At 40.2% G+C, this 27865-nt stretch overlaps 1 protein-coding gene across 2 annotated transcripts; it reads left to right on the top strand.

Moving 5' to 3' along the window:
* Positions 1-1671: 1671 nt before the first annotated feature.
* On the top strand, positions 1672-26534 carry LOC101476868 (basic helix-loop-helix ARNT-like protein 2). 2 transcript variants are annotated; one of them, XM_012924000.4, is made up of 17 exons: positions 1672-2076; positions 8242-8335; positions 8492-8530; positions 8613-8654; positions 8914-9071; positions 9150-9232; positions 9305-9397; positions 11874-11991; positions 14364-14513; positions 17888-18125; positions 20879-20985; positions 21141-21291; positions 21419-21474; positions 21562-21673; positions 21904-21994; positions 22817-22919; positions 23889-26534. In XM_012924000.4, exons 1-17 carry the CDS (start codon positions 2034-2036, stop codon positions 24044-24046), a joined length of 1836 nt encoding a protein of 611 aa, XP_012779454.3. In that variant the 5' UTR covers positions 1672-2033; the 3' UTR covers positions 24047-26534. The 2 variants fall into 2 exon arrangements, with proteins under 2 accessions (XP_012779454.3, XP_012779453.3); XM_012923999.4 differs by having other exon boundaries at positions 8242-8353.
* Positions 26535-27865: the final 1331 nt, after the last annotated feature.

The raw sequence follows: 27865 nt of genomic DNA, 5'->3' as shown, positions 1-27865 counted from the left end.
GTGTGACAGGAGTGAATACGATACAAATAAACAACTGAAAAGCACACCTGCCTGCTTGCAGCGATATCCAACAGAACCTCTCATTACAAACTGGGCCATAAAAAGTCATTTTCGAAGCTGTGCATTTTTGATAGCTTTCCACTTTAACGTCATATAACCGTCACTATCCCTGCCTAAGCGCGTATAATGTCGTGTGTCTCGGCGTCTTAAGGTGTTTCCTGTCCACTTGCGATGTTTCCGGGTGTCTAAAGTGCACGGGACTACTTTCCCTGCCGACGGGCTTTAAATGGGTTAACGAGCCAAGCGCCACGTGACTGTCCAGTTATATAATATATAGGTCAACACGTTTCTCGCTCGCACGTGCAGCCTTCCCCCTTACGTAAAGTCTCGTGCAAAAGTCTCGAATTACACTATGTAGGTGAGAGCCAAAGATCGTCGATATCTGCGATAAAGAATTACTGAAATCTTTTTTTATCTCAAATTTTGGGGAATTTTGGTGTTAGAATAATTAGACTTTTATATTTAACACCTTTGCCTCTGTCTTTGTTTAAATAAACAAAAATAGATTTATTTAAAGTATTCTTATAAAACAAGGATATGAGGAAACCCCCAAATTACAGACATTTTCACCCAGTCTTAGCCAACTTTCTACCTTAGCTTAATGTTTGCACATATTCTAGCATTAAGATCACAGGTGGGTGACGTGAACAACAGAGACCCCTACTCCATTGAAAGGACACTACCCGACAGCGGTGGGGTGATGTGTTTGCTTCCACATCACCCCAAAACATCTCCCCAAACAATCCCATCAAGCATCCATAAGATGTGCTGGGATAAGCCTGGTCCACAGATACCCCAACCCCCGTGTCCAGCAGCAGGGCAGAAGGGAATCAAATATTACATGGGTGTCAGACTTAAGGCCCAGGGGGCCATGATTTTAACATCCGTGATATAATGGGTATGTTTGTTTTTTTGAAGTTGTTGCTGATGTATGTACATGTGTTTATTGTGTGTACACGTTCATGCTTGGACATAACGGTTTTCGGTTTCTTCTGATGAAAGAGGAAACGACTTTGTAGTTTTCAAAATCTCAGTCTAGCAGGACCACCTTGGTTTAATCCCATATTCAATGTTAGCCCATGAACGCGATCGTGTTGGTTCCAGGAAATAAGTTCAGAGTGAGACATCTGTCGCGTGGCAGCTCTGTTTGGAGGAACGCGAGAGAGTAGCAAAGTCAGATCGGTGACGCGCACTTGGTACTTTTTCAGGTCACCAAAACGTGCGCTGCATCGGGTAAACCAATCCCTCACCGGTCCTGTCAAGCCAAGGCCGGCTGTATGAATGAGAGCTCGTTTATTAGCGCCGTCACGGCGTCATCCCACCTTTCCTGGCAGACCATCCACTTCCTGACAGACTTTTAACATATCCAAGGTGTGCCAATGGAAATTCAAGTCTGTGCCACTATTATTCCCAGCATCCAAATGCCAAAACAACGGTTTAAAACGAAGATAAACCCCTTTACAGTAAAAGCTGACATTTTTAAGTGCGTTTTCAAAACAGCAGTACATTCAAATAACCGATTTCCTACGAATGTTATCGTCACGCAGCGAATAGGTTATTTTTGACAGATTTTTTTCTCCATTCCGACTAACGTGACGCTGATTCATGACTTCTAGTCGCGCTGATATGAATGGACTCAGCAGCTTATAACACCGTCGAGTGAACACGGCTGTGAATGAAGCGAGCAGGCGATTAAGGACGAGACAAGTGTGAACTCTTCCCTTGTTTCCTAAAGGACCTGGGTGTTCCACTCTCACCCATCCCTCACGTTTCTACTCCCCCCCCCCCCCCTTGTAAAAAAACAGATAGGGGGGAGGAGGAGTCGGGTGAGAGGGAAAAATGAAGTCAATTATACGACACCCCGGCTCTCCTAACCTCCCTCCTCTCCTTCTGCTACTACTACAGCTGGTGGCTCCTCATGCGCCGCGGCGCTGCGAAGCCTTCACCGGGCACACCGGCTGCAGTCCGTAGGCATGTCGGCTGGGGGCTCTGACGGGACGGCGGAGAGGCCAGCAGGTAGGGGCTCCGGCTTGACGACGTTGTGGTTATTGTGGGTAGCTTAGCTTTGCTTCTTTTTAATATATTCTTTGGGGCAACTACTTTTCTCCTTCAATTAGCTGAAAAAATAAATTAAGCACTAGTGGTATGCCTTCTTCCACGAATTAGTTCTGAACTTCTTTCGTCCCTTGACGTGTTTTTTCTTTAACGGCAAGTTAGGTTATATTGAGTGAAGGTTACTTAAAAAAGAACTTTACAGAGACATTGAGGACATTGAGAGCAGACGACCTCACAGCGGCAGTAACGATAACACTTAACCGAGTGGCAGCAGTCGCAGTAGCCTTGCTGGACCAGCCGCTACAGTGCGTCGCACCGGTGTCTCGAGCAGCTGGCACCTGCCTCCTAAAACCGAACGCGTCGGCTGGCAACGCGCGTGACACCCTCTCCATTCATTCCCGTACTATGTGGTGCTCGTTTCCAGGGAGGGGGACGCGAGCGGAGGGGGGAGTTTTGTCGGCGAACTTCACACTCACGATAAAAACACGTCACTGTAACCATGACGACGACTTCGTCCCAAAAGCCCAGAAATACTTTTACACTTTGCTAACAAGCGGTTCCTTTGCGAAAACCCGGCGTCTTCTCTAAGCCTGGTGCTGATATTAATATTTGCCTAACCTTCACCAAACTGGCCTCGAGGAGCTTATATTGTCACGTGGTTCCTCGAGATTTGCCCCCCCAACATTCTTTCTCGTTCAGCTTCTTTCAGAAACTGGGTCAGTAGAGCAGTAGAGCAGCTCTGCCTTCGGTGTGCAGCAGAGGGAAGCAGTCGCTCCCTGCCGTTTCCGAGCCGTACCAAGAAGCACAGAGGAATGTCAGCTACCAAACCCTTCAGTTCAAATAATGCAGACTAACGGCGGGATATTAAAACACAAAGGGGTTAAACCATCACCGGAACTTTTTAAAAAAAGTTGAACCACGGTGGTCTAAGTGCTAACATTCTGGTAAACACAGTACAATGCACAGGAGTAAATCATTACAGGGCGTAAATACGTCTGAAAAATATGTTTCAGTGCTAGCTACATTCATGGAAGATTAGTTCAAATCTAGGTATTGAAAAGAAATCATACAGTTTATATAAAATGTGCAAAGACACTTGATGTAAACCCCTTACGTTATTTAATTCAAAATACAATCTAAAATTATGACGAGAATATGAAAGCTATTGTCAAATACCACATTAAAAGTACAACTCCTGAAAACGAACAAAAAGTAGCCTCTTGTTTAGATTAAATGGCAGGTCTGTGAATGTATCGCTTTTCCCCAGTATGATATTTTGACAGGAACAGTAGGTAACACAGGTGTTACTAATGACATTAGTGATATTCTGTTTGGGTCAAAGCCCTGGTTAAATGGATTAGTAACACCTGTGTTCACTTGTTATTTTCTCTCAAACTAGCCACTGTGAGTAAGGTGCATTATGTATATGTGAAAACTAAAATTTTCACTTTTCAACAATGAAACTTTAGCACCCAGAATTTCCAGTTGGGTATTTTCTAAAGCATTTTCCTTCAAAGCTGCCTTGCCCTCCTTTTGTCTTTCGTGCTCATGAATATGCATTTGGCCCTTTGTTGTTTTACAAAAGCTAATCTTAAGTACAGCCATTTGGGTTGCAAATGTAACATCACCATGTAAATAGTGTGGATAAACTTATTTCATGGTAGTAAAACTATTAGCTCTGTGCTAAAAGGCTATCACAATGACAACATGCATGAAAATATAAAGCCCTCTTAAGCCATACATAACCCAATTTTCCTCTGTAAATCCATATATTTCAAATGGTCCTGTCAGTATTTTAAAGTACAGCTGTTAGCACTGTAATCATTTACTGTAAATGTTGAAACCATCACATTAACTCTCTACCCTAATCCCACACAATCTAGCCCCTAAAATGTTTAACTACACACAACTGTTACCAAACTTTTAAATACAAGATTTCATCTTCAAACTGATTGTTACTGTTAGGCAGTTAATTAAGTAAGTATGTTTAAATGGGGTAAATGCAGTTCTTAAAATACATGTTCAAAATACTTTAATACTGTGTGATTTGCTCTATAAATACCTCAATTAAAGAATCATAGACTCAGATATTATTTTGTTGTGAACATTTTTTTGGTAAACTGTACATTGACCTCAGTATAGGTTAAAAAACGCATGCTTTGTAACAGAATAGCCCCTGTGCCACTTGTAAAAGAATATTCTCTTATTGCAAAACATCCTTAGCAATAGCATGTACTGGTTTTAGCGGTTGTAGGAAATTGTAGGTCAGTTGACCAGAAATAACCCAGAACATATTGCACTGTAACTGTAGGATTTAGGGCTTGACCTTTCTGCATCCATCCAAAACTACAACCCTGCTATTATGTTATGTTACCAGAAGTACGCAGAGACACTGAGCCTTGGAATAATGTGACATTTACTTTATTATGCACATTATGAAATGAAATGCAGTCCAGTAAAACACCTCTGCTATCAATTCTGATTCAATAAAGCTTCTACATTTTCAGCTTTTGTCATCTAAATGAATGTAATGGGTGGTTATTGTGTACTGAACTGTATAACATCTAAACATGGTTTTAACAGGGTTAACTAAAAAACAACTGGGGCACTATTAAATCAAATGGGTTTAATTTCTCAAATGAGTAAAATTGTGTAAAGATACACAAAAGGTCGTATTTATCTGTGCAGTGTAATAAATGAGTGCCTAATAACCAATTTAAACCAATCACCTTGCTCTTTGTTGTGTAAACCAGATAGTTTATAGCAATGGAAAAATTACGAGGCATTGAGCCACAGAACACACCCTTCTTTACAGGTTCAAAAGACCACGACTGATACATTCATGTCCTGCTGCTGGTTGAAAATACTGAAGTTAACCTTCAGTATTCAGCTGAGATAGAAGGTGGTGCTTTTTTCCCCACTTGTCATCATTTTCCATGTTTTTTGTGTCTTTCTGGTCATTTTAAGTCTCACTGCATGTATTTTTGTTGTGTTTTTCTACCTCTTTTTATTAGTTTTGTGTATTTTAGTACTCTTTGTAGTTAACGTTTAACTGGAGTTATTCTGTGTCTTTTGTTTCTTGTCGTAGTGTTGTGTCTCTTAGCAGTCATTTGGTTACTCTTTATAGTTATTTCTGCTTGTTCCTTCTCATTGTATATCTCTTTGTAATTAACTCTTTGTAATTAAATTAATCATTTTGAAGTCCTGTGTCATTGTGTAGTTGTTTAGTGTCTATCTCTACTTAACTTGTGTTTCTTTCTACTTATTTTACATTTCTTTGTAGTTATTTTGTTTCCCTTTTAGTAGCTGTGTCTTTGTGGTAATTCTCATTAAATTTGTGAAATGTCAAGTTCAAATTTGAATGGAATCAGTCTATTGTGAATGAAATGTCATCAACTATTTACAAGTTCAAATAGTGTCAAATATTTTAAGGTAACCAAAGCAACAACAGTTCCTTTCTTTGTTCTTAATAACAGGCAGTCATTCAGTCACTTGGTATGAAACTAAATTGATCAAGATATGCGAGAAGTGATATTTTTAAGTAAATTTTGTTTTCCTTTGGCTGTCCTGTTAGGATTGCCTCCCTTCTGTGTGGATCTCTGTTCATTTTCTGTGTGTACCTTTTTGTCCTGCCTCTCCCATTCATATTTTCTACACTCTAAAAAGATTAAAGTTCCAAACTCGTCACGCTTAGATCCTTATTCTAATGACATAACATTAGCAATTTACCCCCCCCCCCCCCACACACACACACACACACACACATAGCAGCAAATATTTTAATTTCAGGAACTGCTGAATTTGAAAGTGGCCAAAAAGGAATAAAAAGTGTTCAAACGTGTTTGATTTATTTGTTTTAAAGATATCACGTCCTCTTGTGTGATGTTTTTGACCTCTGGTGTGACAGCCCCTGTACGTCACACTTGTGGACATTTTCTGAAAGCACCTCTATGTTTTTGTGCCAGCATGGTATGGAAAACCTGTCATTACTAGTTGGTAAGATAATTTGTATCATATCTATAATTGTGTTGTTGAAAGCCGCATATTCTGAGCTTAAGTGCAAAATCCCAGTTAGTGTTTGGTGTCAGTATGTTTAGGTAATGGTGTCATCACAACTTAAAAGCCTTCCAGTAGCTAGTTATCTGCAAGCCCCTGCTGTCCACACAATTAGGGCTACATTTATTTTTTGTTTATTTGTCTTATGTGGGAGAGTCATCGTTTTTAGCTTATCAAGAAAATGGCTACGTGTTGGTTTATAATGTATTAAATTAGAGTAACTGTGCTACTTTAAGTGGTGTATTATAGTTTTTTTAGGGTATCAACAAACTAAATCAGGCCATATACAAACTTTTTCCCTCAACCGCAGGTAAGACCCAAATGAAGACTTTGAGAAAAAGTGATCCTTTGGTGTGGGTGGTGTAGAGCCAGAGCATACAAAAATAATAACAAAGAACTCAAACATAAATCACACCCACAAAAAGAAACTGTGAGCTCACAAAAGACCCCAAAACATCCCCACCTCCAAATACCTTGAAGTGATTCAAATGGTACACTTAAAGGTGGAGAAGTACATGTAGGTCATAACATGCTGACTCTGTTTCATACTGAGTTACACTCCTGTGCATTTCCACCACAGGTGGTGGCCTGTGTTCCTGCGTTTCTGTAATATGGTATGTCATCTGCTACCCTGCAGGCTGGCTTGGCCTCTCATCAGTACTCTAGTCACGACTGGTGCTCTCAGCTTGGGCGTGACTCAGTGTTGACCGTCTAGACGTGCACTTTGCACCGATAAAAGCAAGGGGCATTGCTTTAAATATGACTTGGCAGTGCTGGTGCAGGTGGCAGGAGAACACATTTCTTGACTAACAAAGAAACGGGGAAAAAAAGTGTGTGGTGCAGCAACTAGCAGTGAAAAGCCATGGTGGGTGGAAGTGAGAGCCTGCAAGTGTCACTCCCACATTTCACTTTTGCGTCAGTGATGACCCACTAAACTCCTCTGGAGGGATTAAAGAAAATGATGTCAATATCATTAAAGTTCAGTCTGGCCCTGATCTCATAGTAAGAGTTTTTGTTGATAGTGAAAGCTTGCTGTGCTTGTTAGTGGGACACATGTACGTGAGAAAAGGGTCACTGTGACAACCTCTGGGTTTTCTGTTAAAAATAAACTTTTATTTACAATATATATTATTGTACTTTAAAGATTCAAACATAAAATGGGTTTTTTGTTCAGTTTGAGTATTGTGCTATTTGCTTTTCTTCACCTAGATACGTGTCTGTCACTTTATCAAAACATTTTTCCTCACAAATAGATGTCATACTTTATAGAATGGGATCCCCGAGTAAGAAGTAGGTCAGTGTTACAGTATTATATAAGCATTAGTGAATACAATGGGCCAAACCCTATTTACTCTCACGTGCCTCTGAAATTCACAAACTGCAGGAGTGCATAGCATGGGGGTTTGGCGCCATGTAACGGCAACTTTTAGCCAGTGCATCAAAAGTTTGCCTAGAAACAGAATGTGTGTATGAAAATTGGCAAGAAAACAGGGCAAAATGGGAAAAATAAATGAGCTGTCCAGCTATAAAATTGTTTTTGGGTCAGCCTTTAAAGTGAGCATTCCTGGCTGAGATTTCAGCCTTCAAAAATACTTTCCGCCTGTTAATGCAGAAAAAATTATATGAGTCATTCTGATGGTGCTCGTTTTCAAAAAGACAAACAATTTGTGTATGTTCAAAAATATAATTTGTAAACAGCAAAACACAGTAAAACAGTTGAGTTTGTTAACCTTAAAACTCAAATTAAGCATTATTTATTCACTCATACATGTAGATGAAAAAAGTCTTTAGCCTACTAAATAAAGTCTCCTCCTTTTAGTCACATACCACTGATATACCAGATACCTGGGTGATGATTTTTGACTGTCAGAATAATCTCAACGTGTTTTTTAAGATCTTTAATGGTATTTTCATTTGATATAAAGTCAACTCATTAAAATCAGAAACCCCAGCCTCCATTCATTCATTCATAGTGTAAACAGAGCAAGCGTTATTAGAAAGATCAAGGTTGTTGTACTGTGTTCATTTGTAGCTTCTCACATCACTGTGGTGATTGTTTTCATGTATCAGATCCTGCTCCAGAGGATGAAGGGCCAAGCCAAGCAGGCTCCTTGCTGCCAGCTGTCGAGCTGCCAAGGAAACGAAAGGGAGATGTGGAGGAGAGGTCAGATGCGCATGTACAGTAAGAGCAGTGTTATGTTGTCTAAGAAGAAAAAACAAACTCTGAGACATTTCACTCTTGTTTATGCCTGTAGCTAAAATTATATGGTACAATGTACACAAACTAAATGACGCACCGTTTGTCCAACCGATCTCACAGGCAAAGCCTTGACATCCAAATGGACGATGACCTCAGCAGGTACGTTGAGTTGTCCGCTGTATCTGCATTGAGTTAGACCGTGCTGAAAAAAGAATTTGATTTTTGATGCTTTCATTTGCAGATCTGAAGGGGAGGATCAGCAAGTCAAAATGAAATGCTTCAGGTGATTCTATTTTTATATCAAACGACTGCGCCGTCTGTGGCTTTAAAAAAAGTCTCATGTAGCTTTCCTTGGTCTCATTTAGTTTAAGATGTCAGCTATTTAAAACCCTAATGACTTAGACAGTCTTAAAATAGCTCCATTACAATTTCCAGGTAATTATTTTTCCCCCCAGAAAAGACACAGCAGGTAGTAATGTAGCTATGCATTCCCCTTTCAAGTTCTAAGATACAGACTGTCTGATGGCTGAATGTGCCTACAGGGAGCCTCACCGTCAAATTGAGAAGCGGCGGAGAGACAAAATGAACAATCTGATTGATGAGCTGGCTGCCATGATCCCTGCCTGTCAGCCCATGGCTCGAAAGCTCGACAAACTCACTGTGCTGCGGAAGGCTGTGCAGCACTTGAAAGCCCTCAAAGGTACTTCTTAACCCACGTGGTGATTTAAGTGGTCAGTGATGTTGATTTTTGTCACTCTAAAAGCTCCCCTGCTTTCAGCTGGGATGGGCAGCGCCTTTTCAGAAACCACCTGCAAGCCTTCCATCCTGCCTCACGATGACCTCAGACACCTTCTGCTGAGGGTATGTCCTCGTACGTCTGTTTCATTCACGCTTTTATGCTTTTATTAACACGTATTTCTGTGTATCTACCAGGCTGCCGATGGTTTCCTTTTAGTCGTAAGTTGTGACCGGGCGAAAATCCTGTTCATCTCCGAATCCGTCTCCAAGATCCTCAACTTTAGCCGGGTGTGTTACCCTCCCACCACACGACTTGCAATATTCATTTACTGGTTGCAGCTCTCTCTTTTTCTGAATGTTAGCAAAATGAAGATGTAAAAGTACAGATCGGTAAAACTGAACAAAGTACCTCACAAAATTTGTAAAATAGCTAGGTCCTATATTATATATATAGGACCTAATTATATATATATATATATATATATATATATATATATATATATATATATCTATATATATATATATATATATATATATATATATATATATATATATATATATACATATATATATATATATATATATATATATAATTAGGTCCTATATTATATATATGGTGGTGGCTAACCAACCGGACATAGTGGTGGTAGACAAACAGAAGAAGACGGCCGTAGTGATCGATGTAGCGGTTCCGAATGACAGCAATATCAGGAAGAAGGAACACGAGAAGCTGGAGAAATACCAAGGGCTCAGAGAAGAGCTCGAGAGGATGTGGAGGGTGAAGGTAACAGTGGTCCCCGTGGTAATCGGAGCACTAGGTGCGGTGACTCCCAAGCTAGGCGAGTGGCTCCAGCAGATCCCGGGAATAACATCGGAGATCTCTGTCCAGAAGAGCGCAGTCCTGGGAACAGCTAAGATACTGCGCAGGACCCTCAAGCTCCCAGGCCTCTGGTAGAGGACCCGAGCTTGAAGGATAAACCGCCCGCAGGGGCGTGCTGGGTGTTATATATATATATATATATATATATATATATATATATATATATATATATATATATATATATATATATCACTGAAAAAAGAGGCTGGCAAAAGGTTTATATAGAATGCAATGTTTCATTGTTTTCATGGACTGATGTTATCTCCAAAGTTACCTGCGTTATAACCAAGGCTATTATGATATTAGATTTTCACTACGTGATTGTTGTGGCTCCACAGTAGTTATTTTCCTAACATTAAGGATCGATGATTTGGAAACATAAATTCCTTGAATCAGGAACGGCCTCTGGTATATAATCTACACTGAATATGTGAGGCAAGTGAAGAGAGTCTGGAGCCGTAACAATTTTACACTAATATCAATATTAATCTATCAATATTATATTATTGATAGAATATTAATATTTCACTCTTTAGTTGTCAGTACAGTCAGTGTTGGCTATTGCCAATGCAGTTAGTTGTATATGACAACACCTTCATGGTGACCATTTATATTCACATGTACTGTCAGGAATTGCTTTTTAAAAACAGGTCATTAAATGACCTTAAATTTAAAAAGATGTAGTTTTTAGTTGTGCAGTTGCCCAGCATCAAATGACAGGTATAGTAACATTTAGAAGATGAAGAGCCAGACATTTCCCTCAGGGGATGGTGGAGCCCAAAAACAGAACAAAAGTGGATTGAAGTGGATCTGCATTCATCACCAGATAAAGGCTAATGTTGCTTCCTGTTTGCAGTAAGTGTTAGTAACCAACCTCTTGGCTTTTGTTAAATCAAGGAAACAATATAAAAACTTTTTTTTTAACCTTTTGGACGCTCAGAGTTTTATATTTTTATTATTATTATTATTATTATTATTATTATTTTTAGAATAAATTCATTTGTAAATGTTCCACACTATCCACAGTCCTTTGTGGCTGAACTAAATCTTTACAACTCAGTGTTCACATAAATTGTTGTTCAGTATGAAGCATTTTATTGATGCTCTGATGAAGACTCAGCACTGCAAGTAAAAGTTAATAATCAAGGCAATGCCCTGATGTTTCTGCACAGCTATTAATCTCTAAGCTTTGATACATTTTTGAAAGTATCTCTGTAGTGCATGCTTTGCTCTACAGTTTCAACTTTAAGACTCACTGTGTGCAAGCAGAGAGGAATGGTGATTAGGAGGGATAGCAAAGAAAAGCTTCTAAGAAACGAGTCCATGTCTGCATGGCAGTGGATTATGTACAAGGAGATAACATCACTGAAAGTGAAAAAAAGGCACAGCATGATTTAGCTGCTAATATACAGTGTATAATGGTTGGCTGTCACTTCCAAACAAAAACATTAGAATAGCAGTTGGGTGGGGATTCTGTGCTCACAGCCAAGGCTGTGTACCAATGATATCAGCCCTTACTTAGACCATACAGAGCAGTGGAAAAAAGTGCATTTAAGACTAAAACTTTATATTTCGCTCTTCTTTTCCAATCACCTCTAAGTGGTCACAGCAGATGGCTGCCCCGCCCTGATCCTGGTTCAACTGGAGGTTTCTTCCTGTTAAAAGGGAGTTTTTCTTTCCCACTGTTGCCAAGTGCTTGCTCAAAGGAACTTGTCTGATTTTTGTTTTTTTTTCTGTATTATCGTAGGGCCTTTACCTTAGTGCAACTAAAGTGCCTTGAGGCGCTGTAGTTGTGACTTAGTGCTTTGTAAAAAATTAAATGAAATTGAATTTACTAAACATTAAAAAGCTGAGTAAATAGATGTACAACATTTGTATTCACAGTTGGAACTGACTGGGCAGAGCTTGTTTGATTTCATCCACCACAAAGACATCAACAAAGTGAAGGAACAGCTGTCTTCGTCAGAGATGTACCCTCGTCAGCGTCTTCTTGATGCAGCAAGTAAGTCCACCGGAGCTCCAGTATTGTGCAAATGTCTTGAGCCACACCTCATTTCCTTATTTCTTCCAAGGAGACAGTCTTTCTTGTGATTTCTTTTCAACATGGTCTTGAGCAACAGTTCCTCTCTTTTTTGCTAAAGCTGATAGTTTGAGCTGGGTCAGGTGACCCTGAACCATCCCTTGGAAATGCTCCCATAGGCACTGTGCACTTCTTCACCACTCGCCTCTTTTCAGTGTCCACTGTTTATACAATACTGCAGCATGTTATTATATTTTTGTCTTCTTTCTCCCTTTGCACTGGGTCTCTTTTCTCCTCTGTTTCTTTTTTTTGTTTTCCCTTCAATTATAACTGATTGCAGCACATGGCTGCTGTTCCCTAAACCTGCTTCTGCCGGAGGTTTCTTCCAGTTAAAAGGGAGTTTTTCCTCCCACTGTCACCAAGTGATTGTTCATAGGGGGTTGCTTCATTGTTTGAGTCTCACCTAGAGTTTTGTAGGGTCTTAATCTTACAATATAAAACACAGTGAGGTGACTTTTCTTATGATTCTGCACTATATAAATAAAATTGAGTTGAAGCAAAACAAGGAACTCAGTGTGCTTAGGTGAGGTGTACACAGAGTGACAGTGTGTATGCAGACAACTTATCAGTCAAGTTGGAAATTGTATTTTTAGCCACTTTGTTACTAGCACCCTGATGCCAGTAACAGGGTAGGAAAAACCACAAATTCAGTTGTTTTTTTTTTAATTTATGAAAAATAGCAATGATAACACAATTTAACAGTCATCAAATAGTATGTTTGCACCAACCAAGAGCTATTATTAGGCGTCTCTGACATAATTTCACATATCCTGTCATGGTGTGCAGTGTGCCTTAAAAGAAAACTGAGAAAAACTAAACAAGTGGACAATATGAAGCAATATAAAGGAGTGCCAGCCCAAAAAAAACTATCTACAGCAGATGAACAGTATCTAATTGTCATGTCATAAAGAAAGTGATCACAAGATCTTGACATAACTGATCAAATTATGAATATAGACAAGAATCATAAAAAAAAAACAGAATAGGCCAGATTTTTGTCTGATTAGGAAAATCTGATTGGTTCAGTTTCTAAAATTTGCTATATTTTGTTTAGCATGGTAAAGGCGTCAGTGCAGTAAAAGCATACCTGAACAGAAAAACATACAATAAAACTGAAACAGCGGGGCAGCCGGTGTGTTTGTGACGTGGTCCCAAGTGCAGACATGGAAGGAGACGGTACTGAATCTTAACAAAAAATGTTTATTTGGCCAAAAAACATGATTACAAAACAAGGCAAAAATGAGCAGGGCCAAAATTTAAATTAAAACCTAAACTGGGAAAAGCTAGGCTGTGGAAACTATGACAAACGAGACATGAACATGATTCTGAGCAGGAGTATGGGAGTAACTCAGCTTACGTCATGTTTATTAGTAACTAGTAAACATGACGTAAGCTGAACAGAATCATGAGGTACCTGGAATCAGAGGAGGGAAAACAGACACACCAGCAATGAACAGAGGGAGACAGAGGACTTAAATACACACAGCTGACACAAATAATCATGATGCCACAGGGGAAGCAAAACTTAACACACTGAACATGGAAACAAGACTTTCAAAGAAACATGGAAACATGGAGAGACATGAACTGGGACACGCAAGCTTGACACAAAATACAGAGAGAGGGAGCGAGAGAGAGACACACAAGGGGAACCTACACAGACGAGATGATAACACATGACAAACAGAAAAAGACTCATAAACAAGGAGACATGGATGATAACATAAACTAGACTGAAACTCAACTAAATCCTGACTAATAATAACAACACAAGAACTTAACATTAATGCAATCTAACATAAGAAAAACTAAAATACAAAATAAACTCAAAACCCTGGGTCACAGCCCAAAAATGCTATCAGTCATGGATTGCCTTCCCCTGAACCTGGACTTTATGGAAGCAGTATGGGATCAACCTAAGAGAAAAAGGAACAAAAGGAAGCCAACATCTAAAGGAGAGCTTTGAACATCAAGAAGCCTGGAGAAGTGCTCATGAAGACTAAAGACGGTTGACTTCAAAAGAGAGTTCATGCTGTGTTGAAGAATAAAGGTGGCCATGTCAAATATTGACTTTCAGGCTTGTTGGAACTGAACAACCTTTGTTTTTGCCTTATATGCTTTATTTTCATGCAAGTTTCCACATTTCAGTTAATTGCTATTTATTTTCTTAGGAAAATGTAAAGGAATGAGTGGTGGCTTGAGTGTTTTGCACAGTAGTCTGTATGAGATGATGTTTAGAAAAACAGAATAAGCACTACGTGTCCCAGTCACGAATGTGGTCCTTCTGTGTGCAGCTGGGGTTCAGGTCCAGGTGGATGCTCCTGTCAGAGCGACCCACTTAACCACCGGAGCTCGGCGATCCTTCTTCTGCCGCATGAAGCACAGTCGACTGACAGAGAAACACGAGGACAAACACTCGCTGCCTACAGCTTCAAAAAAGAAAGGTGGGTTCAGTCTGGAGGTGGCACGACGTGTAGATATGAAGTATCAATTAATAATCGACGTGCTGTGAATATGCTGGTGAAACATGAAGGCTCAAGCAACTGCACCAGTCTAATATTGTTGCTTATCGAATTTAGATTCAGTGAAGACACACACACACACACACACTGGCTCTATTCATAGCTTCAGACAGAGCTACTTTGGAGTGTCTTGTTTATCTTGCGCTGCTCTGATGAGAGCGCTTAAGGTGATTCAGCTGCGAGAAACAGCCCGAGTGAGTTATTTATTGAATAGACTGAAACTGTTCCACTTTGTATAAACGCTCAGGTTCAGTCCTGGTCCTGCAGAGCTAAAGAGATGAGGAAGAGGTCTGAAGATGCCTACCAAAAACATTATATATTAAAATAAAATGAATTAAAATATATGATATGTTTATATATATAAACACAAACACCCAGCACGCCCCTGCGGGCGGTTTATCCTTCAAGCTCGGGTCTACCAGAGGCCTGGGAGCTTGAGGGTCCTGCGCAGTATCTTAGCTGTTCCCAGGACTGCGCTCTTCTGGACAGAGATCTCCGATGTTGTTCCCGGGATCTGCTGGAGCCACTCGCCTAGCTTGGGAGTCACCGCACCTAGTGCTCCGATTACCACGGGGACCACCGTTACCTTCACCCTCCACATCCTCTCGAGCTCTTCTCTGAGCCCTTGGTATTTCTCCAGCTTCTCGTGTTCCTTCTTCCTGATATTGCTGTCATTCGGAACCGCTACATCGATCACTACGGCCGTCTTCTTCTGTTTGTCTACCACCACTATGTCCGGTTGGTTAGCCACCACCATTTTGTCCGTCTGTATCTGGAAGTCCCACAGGATCTTAGCTCGGTCATTCTCCACCACCCTTGGGGGCATCTCCCATTTTGACCTCGGGACTTCCAGGTTATACTCGGCACAGATGTTCCTGTACACTATGCCGGCCACTTGGTTATGGCGTTCCATGTATGCCTTGCCTGCTAGCATCTTGCACCCTGCTGTTATGTGCTGGATTGTCTCTGGGGCATCTTTACACAGCCTGCACCTGGGGTCTTGCCTGGTGTGATAGACCCCAGCCTCTATGGATCTTGTGCTCAGAGCTTGTTCTTGTGCTGCCATGATTAGTGCCTCTGTGCTGTCTTTCAGTCCAGCTTTGTCCAGCCACTGGTAGGATTTCTGGATATCAGCCACCTCCTCTATCTGCCGGTGGTACATACCGTGCAGGGGCCTGTCCTTCCATGATGGTTCCTCGTCTCCCTCCTCTTTCTTGGGTTTCTGCTGCCTGAGGTATTCACTGAGCACTCGGTCAGTTGGGGCCATCTTCCCAATGTATTCTTGGATGTTCATTGTCTCATCCTGGACTGTGGTGCTGACACTCACCAGTCCCCGGCCCCCTTCCTTCCGCTTAGCGTACAGCCTCAGGGTGCTGGATTTGGGGTGAAACCCTCCATGCATGGTAAGGAGCTTTCTTGTCTTTATGTCAGTGGCTTCTATCTCCTCCTTTGGCCAGCCTATTACCCCAGCAGGGTACCTGATCACGGGCAGGGCGTACGTGTATATATATATATATATATATATATATATATATATATATATATATATATATATATACATATATATAAATATGTCTGTAAGCAATGAGGCCAAAATTTAGGCAGCTTCAGGAAATCAAGCACATGGAGTGAACTTAGTGTTTTTGCCCTGTCTAGTTTGCATGTTGGGGAAGTAAAGAAATTATCTTATTAAAATTTGGTGGAGAGTGGATGAGAGTGGCTTTTCTCTTCACATTTTCTCTTGTTCTATGGAGCTGCTTATTAAGCTACTAATTCTCTAGATACTTGTATGTTTTCACATCAACAGTGACTTAAATAAAGAAACAAACATGACTGCATAAAGACTTTTTTTTTCTAGTCTTAGATGCCACAATTTAAAACATGTTGTTTTGCACAGTAAGTAAGGTCACTGCTAGCCATTGTGTAATCACCAAATTAGTAGCTGGTCAAACTCTGCTAACTGTGCAGCAGAAAATGAAGCTTTGGTACCACTCAGTGGAAAAACCAAGCAACTGCCTTACAGTCCGTTACAGCAGCGGTCCTCCGGCCTCTTTTGTTTTGTTGTATATATCTGTATATATCTGCGACACCTTAAAGGCCGGTCTGTGAAAATATTTTTGGACATAAATCGGTCTGTGGTGCAAAAAAGGTTGGGGACCGCTGCGTTACAGTCTACAGTACATTGTAGGCTTCAGTATGATTTTCCCACTTACATTCTAAAATAATTAGGAATATTTTAATGTTATTTAGTAGCATTATTTATCCATCAATCTATTTTCTTAACTGACAATCTGATTTACTATCATGAAGATCCTGAAGCACATCACAGCTGTCATAAGGTGAGAGGCAGGGCTCACTTTCACTCCTGCTTTATTTTAAGTGTATACAACTCTGATGTGCTGTATCTTATTCCTGAGTGACATGGATTTGGTTTATGTACCAATATTACTGAAACACAGGCAGTCATGTGAAGAGGAAAGCACACCCTCTTTAACTTTTGTGGTTTTATATATCAGCACATAATGCAAAAAAGCCCATTCGCTCTTTATTGGTTGCCGAAGCAGTGTGTGGAAAAGGAAACACACTCTGTGATTCAGCAGCTTGTAGAAGCACTTTTAGTAGCCAATGGTTTTCTGTGTGACTTCATCCACGTCTCACATTGTTGTGGAGGAATTCTGGCGCACTCTTGTTTCTAACATTACTTTAGTTTACTGAAGTTTGCAGGCATTTGTTTATGCACAGCCACAGCATTTAAGTTGGGTTGAGATCTGGTGATTTTTTTAAATCATATCCTGATACATAAAACCTTTGATATGAAAAGGAGACGGGAGGATTTCTTGTTCACATGACTGTGAGTTACACTGTTAAGCACTGTTCTCATGTTTGCTTTTTCTTGTTTAAAAGAATCCACATGAGAAATTCAGAAGTCAAACCTCTCTTTGACAGGCTTACTGTCTGAAACCAGAGGAACTGGCCAACCCAGTTTCTGGTTTTCTGTAAAAAGCTTAAACAAATATGAACCCACGTGTTGAAACTTAAACAATACCTGTAGATTTTTGTCTTCAGGTAAGCTGTAACGGCAGCTGTGAATTAAAGCATGTTGTTTTTATCTAACATGGAGTGACGTTTGAAGGAGTAGCTGCTTCCTCATGTTGCCTGAAAAATAAGCTGGACTGTTGAAACCAGGTCTGATTTTATGTTCTGTGCCACTAAATATACACAGTTCACCCAAAACACAATCTAACAATACTAGAAAGGATATTATATCATACACACGACTTGTTTTCTACCTGCAGACACTTACAGATTCTGCACACTGCACTGCACCGGGTACATGCGGAGCTGGCCGAGCAGCCAGCTGGACTCGCTGGAGGCCGACGCCGACAAGGAAAGCTCGACCCTGACGTGCCTGGTGACCATGTGCCGCCTCTACTCTCACGCGTCCCATCAGCCTTCCAAAGACATCAACGTCAAGCCCACTGAGTTCGTCACTCGCTGTGCGATTGACGGCAAGTTCACTTTTGTAGATCAACAGTGAGTTTCCCCTTTCTAACTACATTCATGTGCACCATGTATCTTTCCGCCGTGAGTCATGGATTTGTTGTGCGCACGCAGTTCTGCTGAGAAAAGAATGGCAGAGGCGTTGCGTGGTGTGGAGGCCTCTGAGCGCAGCAGTGTGAGATTTGTCGGTCGGACTGTCAGTGGAGATAATCATTTCTGTGTCTGCCGTTGTTTCTCAGAAAGACCTGAGCATCTTGAGGGCATCACGTGAAAATCTCTTCTCATTTTTTGGGAAGTAATTTCACAACACAAGTATAGTGAATCACTTTATTAAATGAATTACCCATGTGTGTGACTGATGAATGTTACATGAGAGGCTTATTTATACTATGCTAACACTTTATGATAAGGGAGGTGAAAACTTTCTTAGTTGCCGAAGAACGAATCAGGAATGCCTTAATGAATACTTACTATAAAACAAGCCAACATCTACTTCAAAGTACCATATCACCCTGGCAGAGCCTTGACTGACTGCTGGCTTACTTGAATACTTACTAGAGTATTTAAAAGTACCCTAGCTTTCAGCTGTCAGGCCTCTCTTCTGTGACACCAGCTCCTAGTTTGGATTCAGAAGACAGACACTGTCTCTCCTTTCAAGATTAGACTTAAAACTATAGTTCAGGCTGGATCAGGTGACCCTTGCTTAGTTATGTTACAATAGGCCTAGACTGCTGTGCCTGTGAGGCACTGACTGCTTCTTCTTTTTACTGTATATGTTTATACACCATCTAATCATTAGTTATTACTAATTACTATTATTAATTACTCTGGCTTGGCTCTCTTCCACAGTGTGTCTTTGATCTGTCTTCCTACCTCCTCTCACCCCCAACCAGATGGCTGCCCCTCCCTGAGCCTGATTCTGCTGGAGGTTTCTTCCTCTTAAAAGGGAGTTTTTCCTTCCTGCTGTCACCAAGTTTTTGCTCATATGGGGTTGTGTGACTGTTGAGGTTTTCTCTGTATTATCGTAGGATCCTAATCGTACTTAAAGGAGCTTAAAGCGACTGTTTTTGAATGAAATGAACATATGCTATTTCAGTGGCGTGTCAAGTATGAATTAGTTCATAACTGTCTGGAAGCTAATCTCCCTGTTTCTTCATTAGCCTTCCTGATCAAAATGTAACCATTTATTTATTACATATTATCCAAAATTCCAATCAATTTCAGTCAGATTTATTTGCAATGTAGCAAATAAACCATCCACAAATATGACATAAACCCATTTGTGTTTAATGGCTGAATATTTTGGTTTCATGAAACATACATTAAATGACATTATTAATAGCATTTTTTAGACATGAAGCAAAGGAAAAGTCATGACCAGAATCACAGTTAGTCTTTTCTCAGATAGTGGGTGACAGATCAGCTTTGCAGGACGGTTATTGGCCCCCTAAGTTTTTCCTGAAAAAAGGATTTAACAGTCTTTGCTCTGTGGTAAGATAAAATGGACTGTATCGCCAACAAACAGCACCACACAGAGGTTCCAGCATCATCTCCTTCACTAATGTGGATTTGTGATTCATCACTGAACATCCACTTCATCCACTCATCCACTATCACCCCGTCTCTGTCGTCACTGTAACCCAGTTTTCTGCAGTTATTTTTTTAAGCTTTTCTGGATGTAATCACATGTCATTCAGCCCATTTCTTCCAGTTGTGACGCTAACACAGACGCTCGTTTCTCTACTCTGTTTTTCATTTGTTTTGTTGTCCATTTTCGAGGCATATTGCTTAATTTTTCTATTCTGATGCTTTGTTGACCTCCGTCTAACCGTATCTTTTCTTTCTATTATCTTCTAATTTACTTTTACTTGCTCTAAATTTTAGGCACAGGTGAACTGAATATGAGTATCTAAATATGATGATTACAGTCTCAACAAGGCAATAATTGTAAAGACAATCATCGCGTAACTGCATTGTTACCCTGGAATACAAAAGTAGTTGGTAATTTTTGAGTAATGTTTAAGTTGTGTGCTGTTACAGTAGATCCTCCACAGTAACTATGAATCATGACTCTTTTTGGCAGCACAGAAAGAGGAACATGCTAATGAATAAATAGTTAGTGGAGGGGTTTTGTGCAGGGTTTGGATCTGGAGCTATTAGGAAAGTATTAACTACAGCCTGTCCAATAAAGGATTTTTAAGACCAGTGCCTATATTGGTTATAGGTGATTGAGGAATTTAATAGGTTGCTTTTTTTTTTCCGCCCAGATGTACGAAACATAACATTCCCCTAACATTCATCCACACTCTGTCCAGCTCTGATCCGATCAGTTGATCGCTGGATTTGTAGTATTTGAAACACATCTTGGCAACAGGGAAGTGGCACAGTGCCCTCTGGTGGACAAACTGTGTAATGCCAACATTCATATCATAGCTGAAGGTTGTTTTTTTTCCTATTTCTCCTTTTTAAAATGTTAATTTATCGGATATTGCTGATACCACTAGACTGCAAAATACAGTAGCTAATAATTAAATAGAGCAATCTATAAGCTCTAGTCCTAACGAACAACTTTGTTAGCGATCAGATTGCTCCTGATTCGTTCTTTGTTTGTTTGCAGGTGACTAAGCAAATTTTCGTGTCCCTTTTTGTGAAGTGTTATCTATTCTGTATTTGCTTTGGTTCCATTTCCCTCTACTATTTTTAATTGGCACAATCCTGAGAGGCAGTGAAAGAAGCAAGACCAGAATCACTAAACTCCATCTTTTTCCTCTCTTTTTTTCCCTCAGAGCCACAACCGTCATTGGTTATTTGCCGCAGGAAGTTCTCGGCACATCCTGCTATGAGTACTTTCACCAAGATGACCTGCAGCACCTTGCAGGAAAGCACAGGCAAGGTAATTAGCAAAGCCACAACTGATGCCAAACTGAATCTATGCTAAAATAACTGTAGCTCAGTTTGTCTTCAGGTCAGAAGGAAAAGAAAAGGAAAGCGCTTGTAGTGACTTTTTTCACTTTGCTTTGTGATGACATGTGTCAAATCTCTTGGCAGTGCTTCGAAGCAAAGAGAAGATTGAGACACAGTGCTACAAGTTTAAAACAAAATACGGCTCCTACGTTTCCCTCCAAAGTCAGTGGTTTAGTTTCACAAATCCATGGACCAAAGAAGTTGAGTTTATCGTGTCTTTAAATAGGGTTATTTCGTAAGTACCAATTGCTGTCGTTTCAACTTTATTGTTGCTCTTTCATATGCACCGTGCTGCCGTAGTAAAGCTTTTAATACAACTCTGTTCTGGATGAAGCAGTTAAAATACTCCATTGCACCAACAGGGGGCCCGGTCACACAAAAGATGAGGAGGAGGCAGGCAGCTCAAAGGCACTCCAGGGTAAGAGATGCACACAGAGCCGTGTATTCACCGTGCTGTCATGTGTCTTTTTTGTCTGAGCTTTTTTTTGTCCTCCTGCCTTAAAAGACGACATAAAGCAAATACCAGTAATTCCCGGCTTCTCCAGTGGCACCGGCACAATGATCTACGCTGGCAGCATTGGGACCCAAATCGCAAATGAGCTCATCGACTCCTACAGGTACAGTCTGTCAACTCTCTGTTTGTCAAGGCTCGATGAATTTAAAATCATGTTGCTTTTCTTCGTAGAAAGGCGTCATATTTTCTGATAGATGCTCCAATAAATCTGAACATTTGGTACAAAAACATCCAGAATAACACTGAAACCCCGTTTGTGATAAATCCAGTGTTTTACTTACCTGGATGATTGAGCATGCATCAAGACCCAATGTTTTATAATTTTTTTGACAGGGTGAACTCATCTCCATCAAGCGGAGCTTCGAGTCCGTTTGGCCCAGCCCAGGAGAAATGTCCACTGGTGTCCCCACAAACCAGCAGGAGTGTGAGTGACCTAAATAATAGGACAGGCAACTTCCCCACTGTTACTAGCAGTAACCATGAAGCACCAACTGGAATCAGTTTGCTTGGTGTGCTGCTGGGGGTTAATTTATTCATAATATTTCATCCTTTAGTTTATAGTTTTTGCCCTTTTTTGAACTTCTGGCACTTTTTTTTTGAAATCCTGAATCTTTACTGTTTGGATTTGGAGGAATGGTGCGATTCGTTTTCCGGTGAAACATTAGGAGTATTTCTCATTCTGGTTGATCATTTTATGGAAATTTGGATAAACATGCCATTTTAATGGGGGCCACCTTACAGCAGGAAGGTTCCTGGTTTGAACCTCGTGGTTGGCTAAGGCCTTTGAGTATGGAGTTTGGACGTACTCGCTGTGCTTCCTCTGGCAACTTCAGCATTTCTCTCAGAGTAAATAAACCTGCATGCTTGGCCACTTAGTGGCCTAAAGTGGGCCTAAATTCAATAAGCAGTTTGTAAAATGGATGAATAGATGGCTGGATGGTGACATGGGGAGGTCCGATATTGTGATTGAATTCACAATAACACTTTTATAATTATCTAAAGTATCAAGATTTGTCAGTATGCCATTACTTTATATAATGCAAAGCTCTGAACTGTACTTCCACCACAGCATCCTCACAAGGTGTATCATCATCCCCGTAGACAAGAAACTCTTCAAATGTAGGAGGAGATGTGTGTGAGAAAGAGGAAAGCAGCTTGTTTTCCTGAGTTTAATTACACACTTCAGTGGAGAAAGGTGAAGCGCAGGGTCCTGCACGCTGTTTTAATGTATAATGGCTTGTTGCAGGCATCCTGCAGGGAGGACGCAGCAGGCAGTTCATCACAGTCCCAGTCCCAGTCTGACTCAAGGACGGCAGCAGGGACGAGCAGCTCAACTTCTGAAAGCGCAGGTACTGCCAGCAAGACCATCACAAATACACTCTGTTAACAGTTTCTGTCTTTTCTTTTTCCTGTACTGCAGTCTGCAGTGAAGGACGAGAGTAACTGAGCACCACTTTATATTTTGTATTAGTAAATACCTCGGCTGTTTATGGTGTGCATCCCACTCGTGATTTCACAGCTGCAGGCCAAGAAAAGATGTAAGCAAGCAATCCAAATTTAGGCAATACAACAGCAGTTTATGGATAAACTTCATAAAAGCAGAATATACTGTATACACATGCACAAAACTGAGGTAAAGTCAGTGAGTGACACATTTAAAAAATGTAACAGTTTCTGAACTGAAGCTTCATCACTTCACTTCCCAATGATTTTGCCTCTGTCTTTCCTTAGAATAAAAAAGGATGCTAAAGCAGTGAAGCTGAAGCCAGTGTCTTCTGTAACTTTGCCAAAGCAAAAGAAGCTAACTGAAACCAGCTAACCTAGCAGCTCCCACAAGCTAATGGTAAAATGCTACTTTAAAATGAGCATTTTAATTAGCAAAAATGAGCAAACTAAAATTATTGATGAGATTTTTGGTCATTATTCAAAAAGAGTAACATATTATTCATTATTATTATTTTAAAGCTATGCATTATGTTACTTACATCACTTATTAAATTATGTTAGCGTTGCTTAGAGATGCTTTGGCACATAAAAGTACATAAAATAAATAAAAGCTGGACACAGAGCCATGTGCTAGATTGTTGTTGTTGTTTTTTTCATTTTTAAAGACAACAGCAGCGTAAACCAGTCCAGACAGCAAATATTGTTTCCCACAGCAGTTGTACTGTAGGAACATTTCCAGCCCATCACTGCTGAAGCTCAGGCTCCGGCTGCTTGACTTGACGTCACTCTGTTCTTTTCCGCTTACCGGACACTGTTAAAGGTGTTATTTTTTTCTCAGATCTCATTTTTTGTTTTGCTCGTGTTTCACTCAGGCGAGCCCGCCCAGCTGGACCTGGACAGCATGGTGGTGCCAGGCCTGAGCAGCTTCAGCAGCGACGAGGCTGCCATGGCGGTCATCATGAGCTTGCTGGAGACGGACGTGAACATGGGTCAATCAGGGGAGTTGGAGGATTTACACTGGCCTTTCTAGAGGGTGCTCAGACTCTTGGCCTCGCTCTCTCTCACAGCTGAGAACTAGGCAGTTCAGTTAATTCTGATCTGCCTGATACCTGAACTGGCCTTGCACAATTGAACTTACAGGACTTGTACCAAAAGTCACAACATGTCAGACTTGAGGACCGCTGAACAGGAAGTGTACAGGAAGTGTTGTGACTGAGATTAGCCTGCGGGTACTTCGTTTTTGCTTGAAAGAAGGTCTGGTTGAAGATCCCTTGGAGCCTGCGGTGATACAGTGTCTTCCTTAGTAACACTTGTGCATCCTGAATAGGGGTTGGAGACGAGACCTTCAACAGCAGGGAAATCTATTTGCTCTGCTGCCCTTAGTCACCAAGGCCACCAAGGTCTGAAGGAGCATAGAAGTCCTGTAATGTGCAGTAGTGCTGCTACAGAAACCTCAAACACTGACATTTGTGGAACCTTTGGTACAGTTTTAGGAATGACTTGTTTTTCATACATTGTCTGATTGTTCAATTTTTTTATCGTATGTTAAAGATTCCCATCAGACACATTTTAAGTAAAAGTAAAAAAAAAAAGAAAAAACTGATGAGTAAATTGCTGAAGAAGGTTAAAAAGAATGTGTCCTTTTTAGCTCCTTGATTAAAAACTGCAGCTAAATATGTACAAATCAGGGCACCTCAGTCCTTGAACAACCACTACTGGTTCAGCTAATTTTCATTTTGGACATGCCCAGCACAGCCACGCAGTGTGGGGTGAGTTAAAAACACTGTGTCACATATAAATACTGTTACCTAAAATTCTGCAGTGATTCACAAATGCCAAATTTTTGTAAGATCGTAATTGCAGGAGAAAAAAAGTTAATCACCTTGTAGTTTCTCTATAAAACAAACCCCTACTGCTTAATTAGTATTATTTAAGTATTTTGTGAATTCTTCATTCTCCATCGCACTTCACAAACCTGTAGTGGCAGTAATGGGGTGAAGAAAACAACACAAACTAGACACTAGACAACAGACACTGCTGGGGACATGCAGATCATGGGCTGTATTTGATAATGGACTATCAGAATTGCGAGATTGCCAAAGACACCCAGCGCTTGAATCACACGTACTGTATTATTTAAAAGAAATTGTGTTCATTCCTAATCATTTGTATACACAAATGATCCAGAAGTGTGTCTGATTTTTGCTTCTACTGAGCTAGCCGAGCACTTTTGTCACCTAATCGGACCACATGAGCAAAGATGCTTGGTTTACACTTAGAGACAATCAAAGAATTATAACAATAATGTGGTTAAAAGGTTTCATGTTATTATCTAGCACAATCAACACACAGATTCCAACTTTGACATTTAGCTAGCAATGGGGCTACTAGCAAGGATCGCTAATGCTACGAGGACCTACGAAGGGAATGTGTTTCAAGGAGAACGCTTTACTTCAGGACTGTTTTTATTAAAATAAATACTTGAATATTGAATACTGTTTACAGTTCTGATTGCTGAATGAATGGTAGGAATGGTAGACTCTGTAGTCTTTATAAATTTCTTACATATGTCTGACCACCTGGTTTCTCATTTAACAGGAAGAAGCTAAACCCTAGTAATAAATCAGCTTCACATTTAACAGTTTAACCACACAAAACAAAGTTGTATGGCAAGAATATCATGTGGAAGTGTGACTTTACAAATCACAGTCATGTATTTACAGTTTAGAGAAATGTGATTACGGCCTCCTTGTAAAAATCCATAGATTAAGTAAAAGAGAACACAAAGAAAACAAAATGCAAGGGTGTTTATATTCAGTATGTAACATAAAGCTGGTAAAATCTATGTTTCTATCATGAATTAACACTAAAGGATGAAGTTGAAGTCAGGCTGTAGTGTTTGCCCGTTAACAGAGACGTTCTAACATGATGCTAACGTGATCTCTTGTACAATGAACTCCTTTGAGGAGCCAAAGGACTCTGAGGACAGATTTCCTTTGTTTTGGCCCCAGAATATCAGCATAGAAATGAGCTGTGATATTTGTGTAGTAGAGCCACTCGTGAATAATCTCAACATTGTAGGTAGCTCAGATATACTGTCATTAGCCACAGTCGTTACCGAGCTTACTCTGAGGTTACAAGAGTGAAAGTAAAGGTGAATTTTAGTTTAATTTGCAGTGACTGGCCTCAGTATAGCTCATGTAGAGTCTGGTTATACCACTGGTTCCTCAAATCTTGAAAGTATAATGTGACTCTGTTGCCTTGAATGCATGTCGCATCTGACGGGGTTCAGTTGGAAGTCATGAGTAAGACGCTCTTTTTGGCTTTACAAGGAAAACTCACCACATACTTTTGCCATCTGTGCCATGTGAAATGGACACTGAAGCATGATGAACATGCCCTGCTATCAAAGACAAAGTGTCTGATGTTTGTATGTGATAACTGTTGTCATTGTATCTGCTGTAACAGAGCCGAGGGGGAAGACTTTGTCAGTAAAAGAGCATTTTTAAGTAATTGTCCCAACAGTTTTTTTCATTTTAAAATTAATGTCTTTATTTGATACCAGTGCCAAAATGGTTTTCGCACAGTAATTACATCCATGCTTGAAAGTTTTTAAAGCATGAATTTGCCAATATGGTGAAGACAGTGAACTATTTAATTCATTTTTAAAATAATATTAATATACAACCACTTACAAAAGGAGTCAAATCTCACAAACAACACAGATAATGATGTCATGTTATCCATAGAGTTATTCCATTAGACATTTAAAATAATTGCTTTACAAAGAAGAGGAAGCAAACAACGAAGAAAACAACCAATAAGGAAAAGAGGACGTGAAAATGAAAAATTATGCTCCATTTTTAAGAACAGCTTTTATTTTTAATATAGAGACATTTTTATGTAACACATTAATTTACAGTTATGTATAACATTTAATTATATAACATGTCAACTACTACTTATAAAAATATTAATTACCAACAACATTATTAACGTATGCTGTGTAGGAGACAACTGGCACCAAATTGAAATGAACTATTAGAAAAAATTTAAAATTTTTGTGTGACATATAGATGTTGTCTCAGAACAAAAGCAGATAATCATTAATATTATACTATTAGGAGCAGTTTTGGCTTACAGGAGCAGATTTAGATATGTTCAACCTTGGTTCAGTTCAATATGAACATCGGACACAAGAAGCCTGCTTCCTTTAACACTGGGATTCTTATAAATGGCAACTATTTTTTTCTGTCAATGCCTAAACTTCAAGATAACCTTAGATTACAATATAGATAGTTTTGGTTCATTTTTTATGTTCATCTCTGCAATAGATTTATATAATATAATATAATATAATATGATATAATATAATATAAAAATGTATTTATCACGGTGGCACGGTGGTTAGCACTGTTGCCGCACAGCAAGAAGGTCCTGAGTTCAATTCCACCATCAGGCCGGGGTCTTTCTGTGTGGAGTTTGCATGTTCTCCCCGTGTTTGCGTGGGTTCCCTCCGGGTACTCCGGCTTCCTCCCACCGTCCAAAGACATGCAGCTTGTGGGGATAGGTTGATTGGATAATCCAAATTGTCACTAGGTTTGAATGTGCGAGTGAATGTGAGTGCGAATGGTTGTCTGTCCCTGTGTGTTGGCCCTGCGACAGACTGGCGACCTGTCCAGGGTGTTCCCCGCCTCTCCCCCTATGACAGCTGGGATAAGCTCCAGCGCCCCCCGCGACCCTGAAAAAGGATAAGCGAATGGATGGATGGATAATATAATATAATATAAAATATAATAACCACAACACAACCAAAGCTAAGACTCTGCTTTAAATCGAGGCTTTAAAC

Source organism: Maylandia zebra, linkage group LG17 (genome assembly GCF_041146795.1).
Source record: "Maylandia zebra isolate NMK-2024a linkage group LG17, Mzebra_GT3a, whole genome shotgun sequence".
NCBI classification, from domain to species: domain Eukaryota; kingdom Metazoa; phylum Chordata; class Actinopteri; order Cichliformes; family Cichlidae; genus Maylandia; species Maylandia zebra.
Note: the sequence above shows the minus strand (reverse complement) of the source record. Positions and strands in the feature narration are given on the sequence as shown.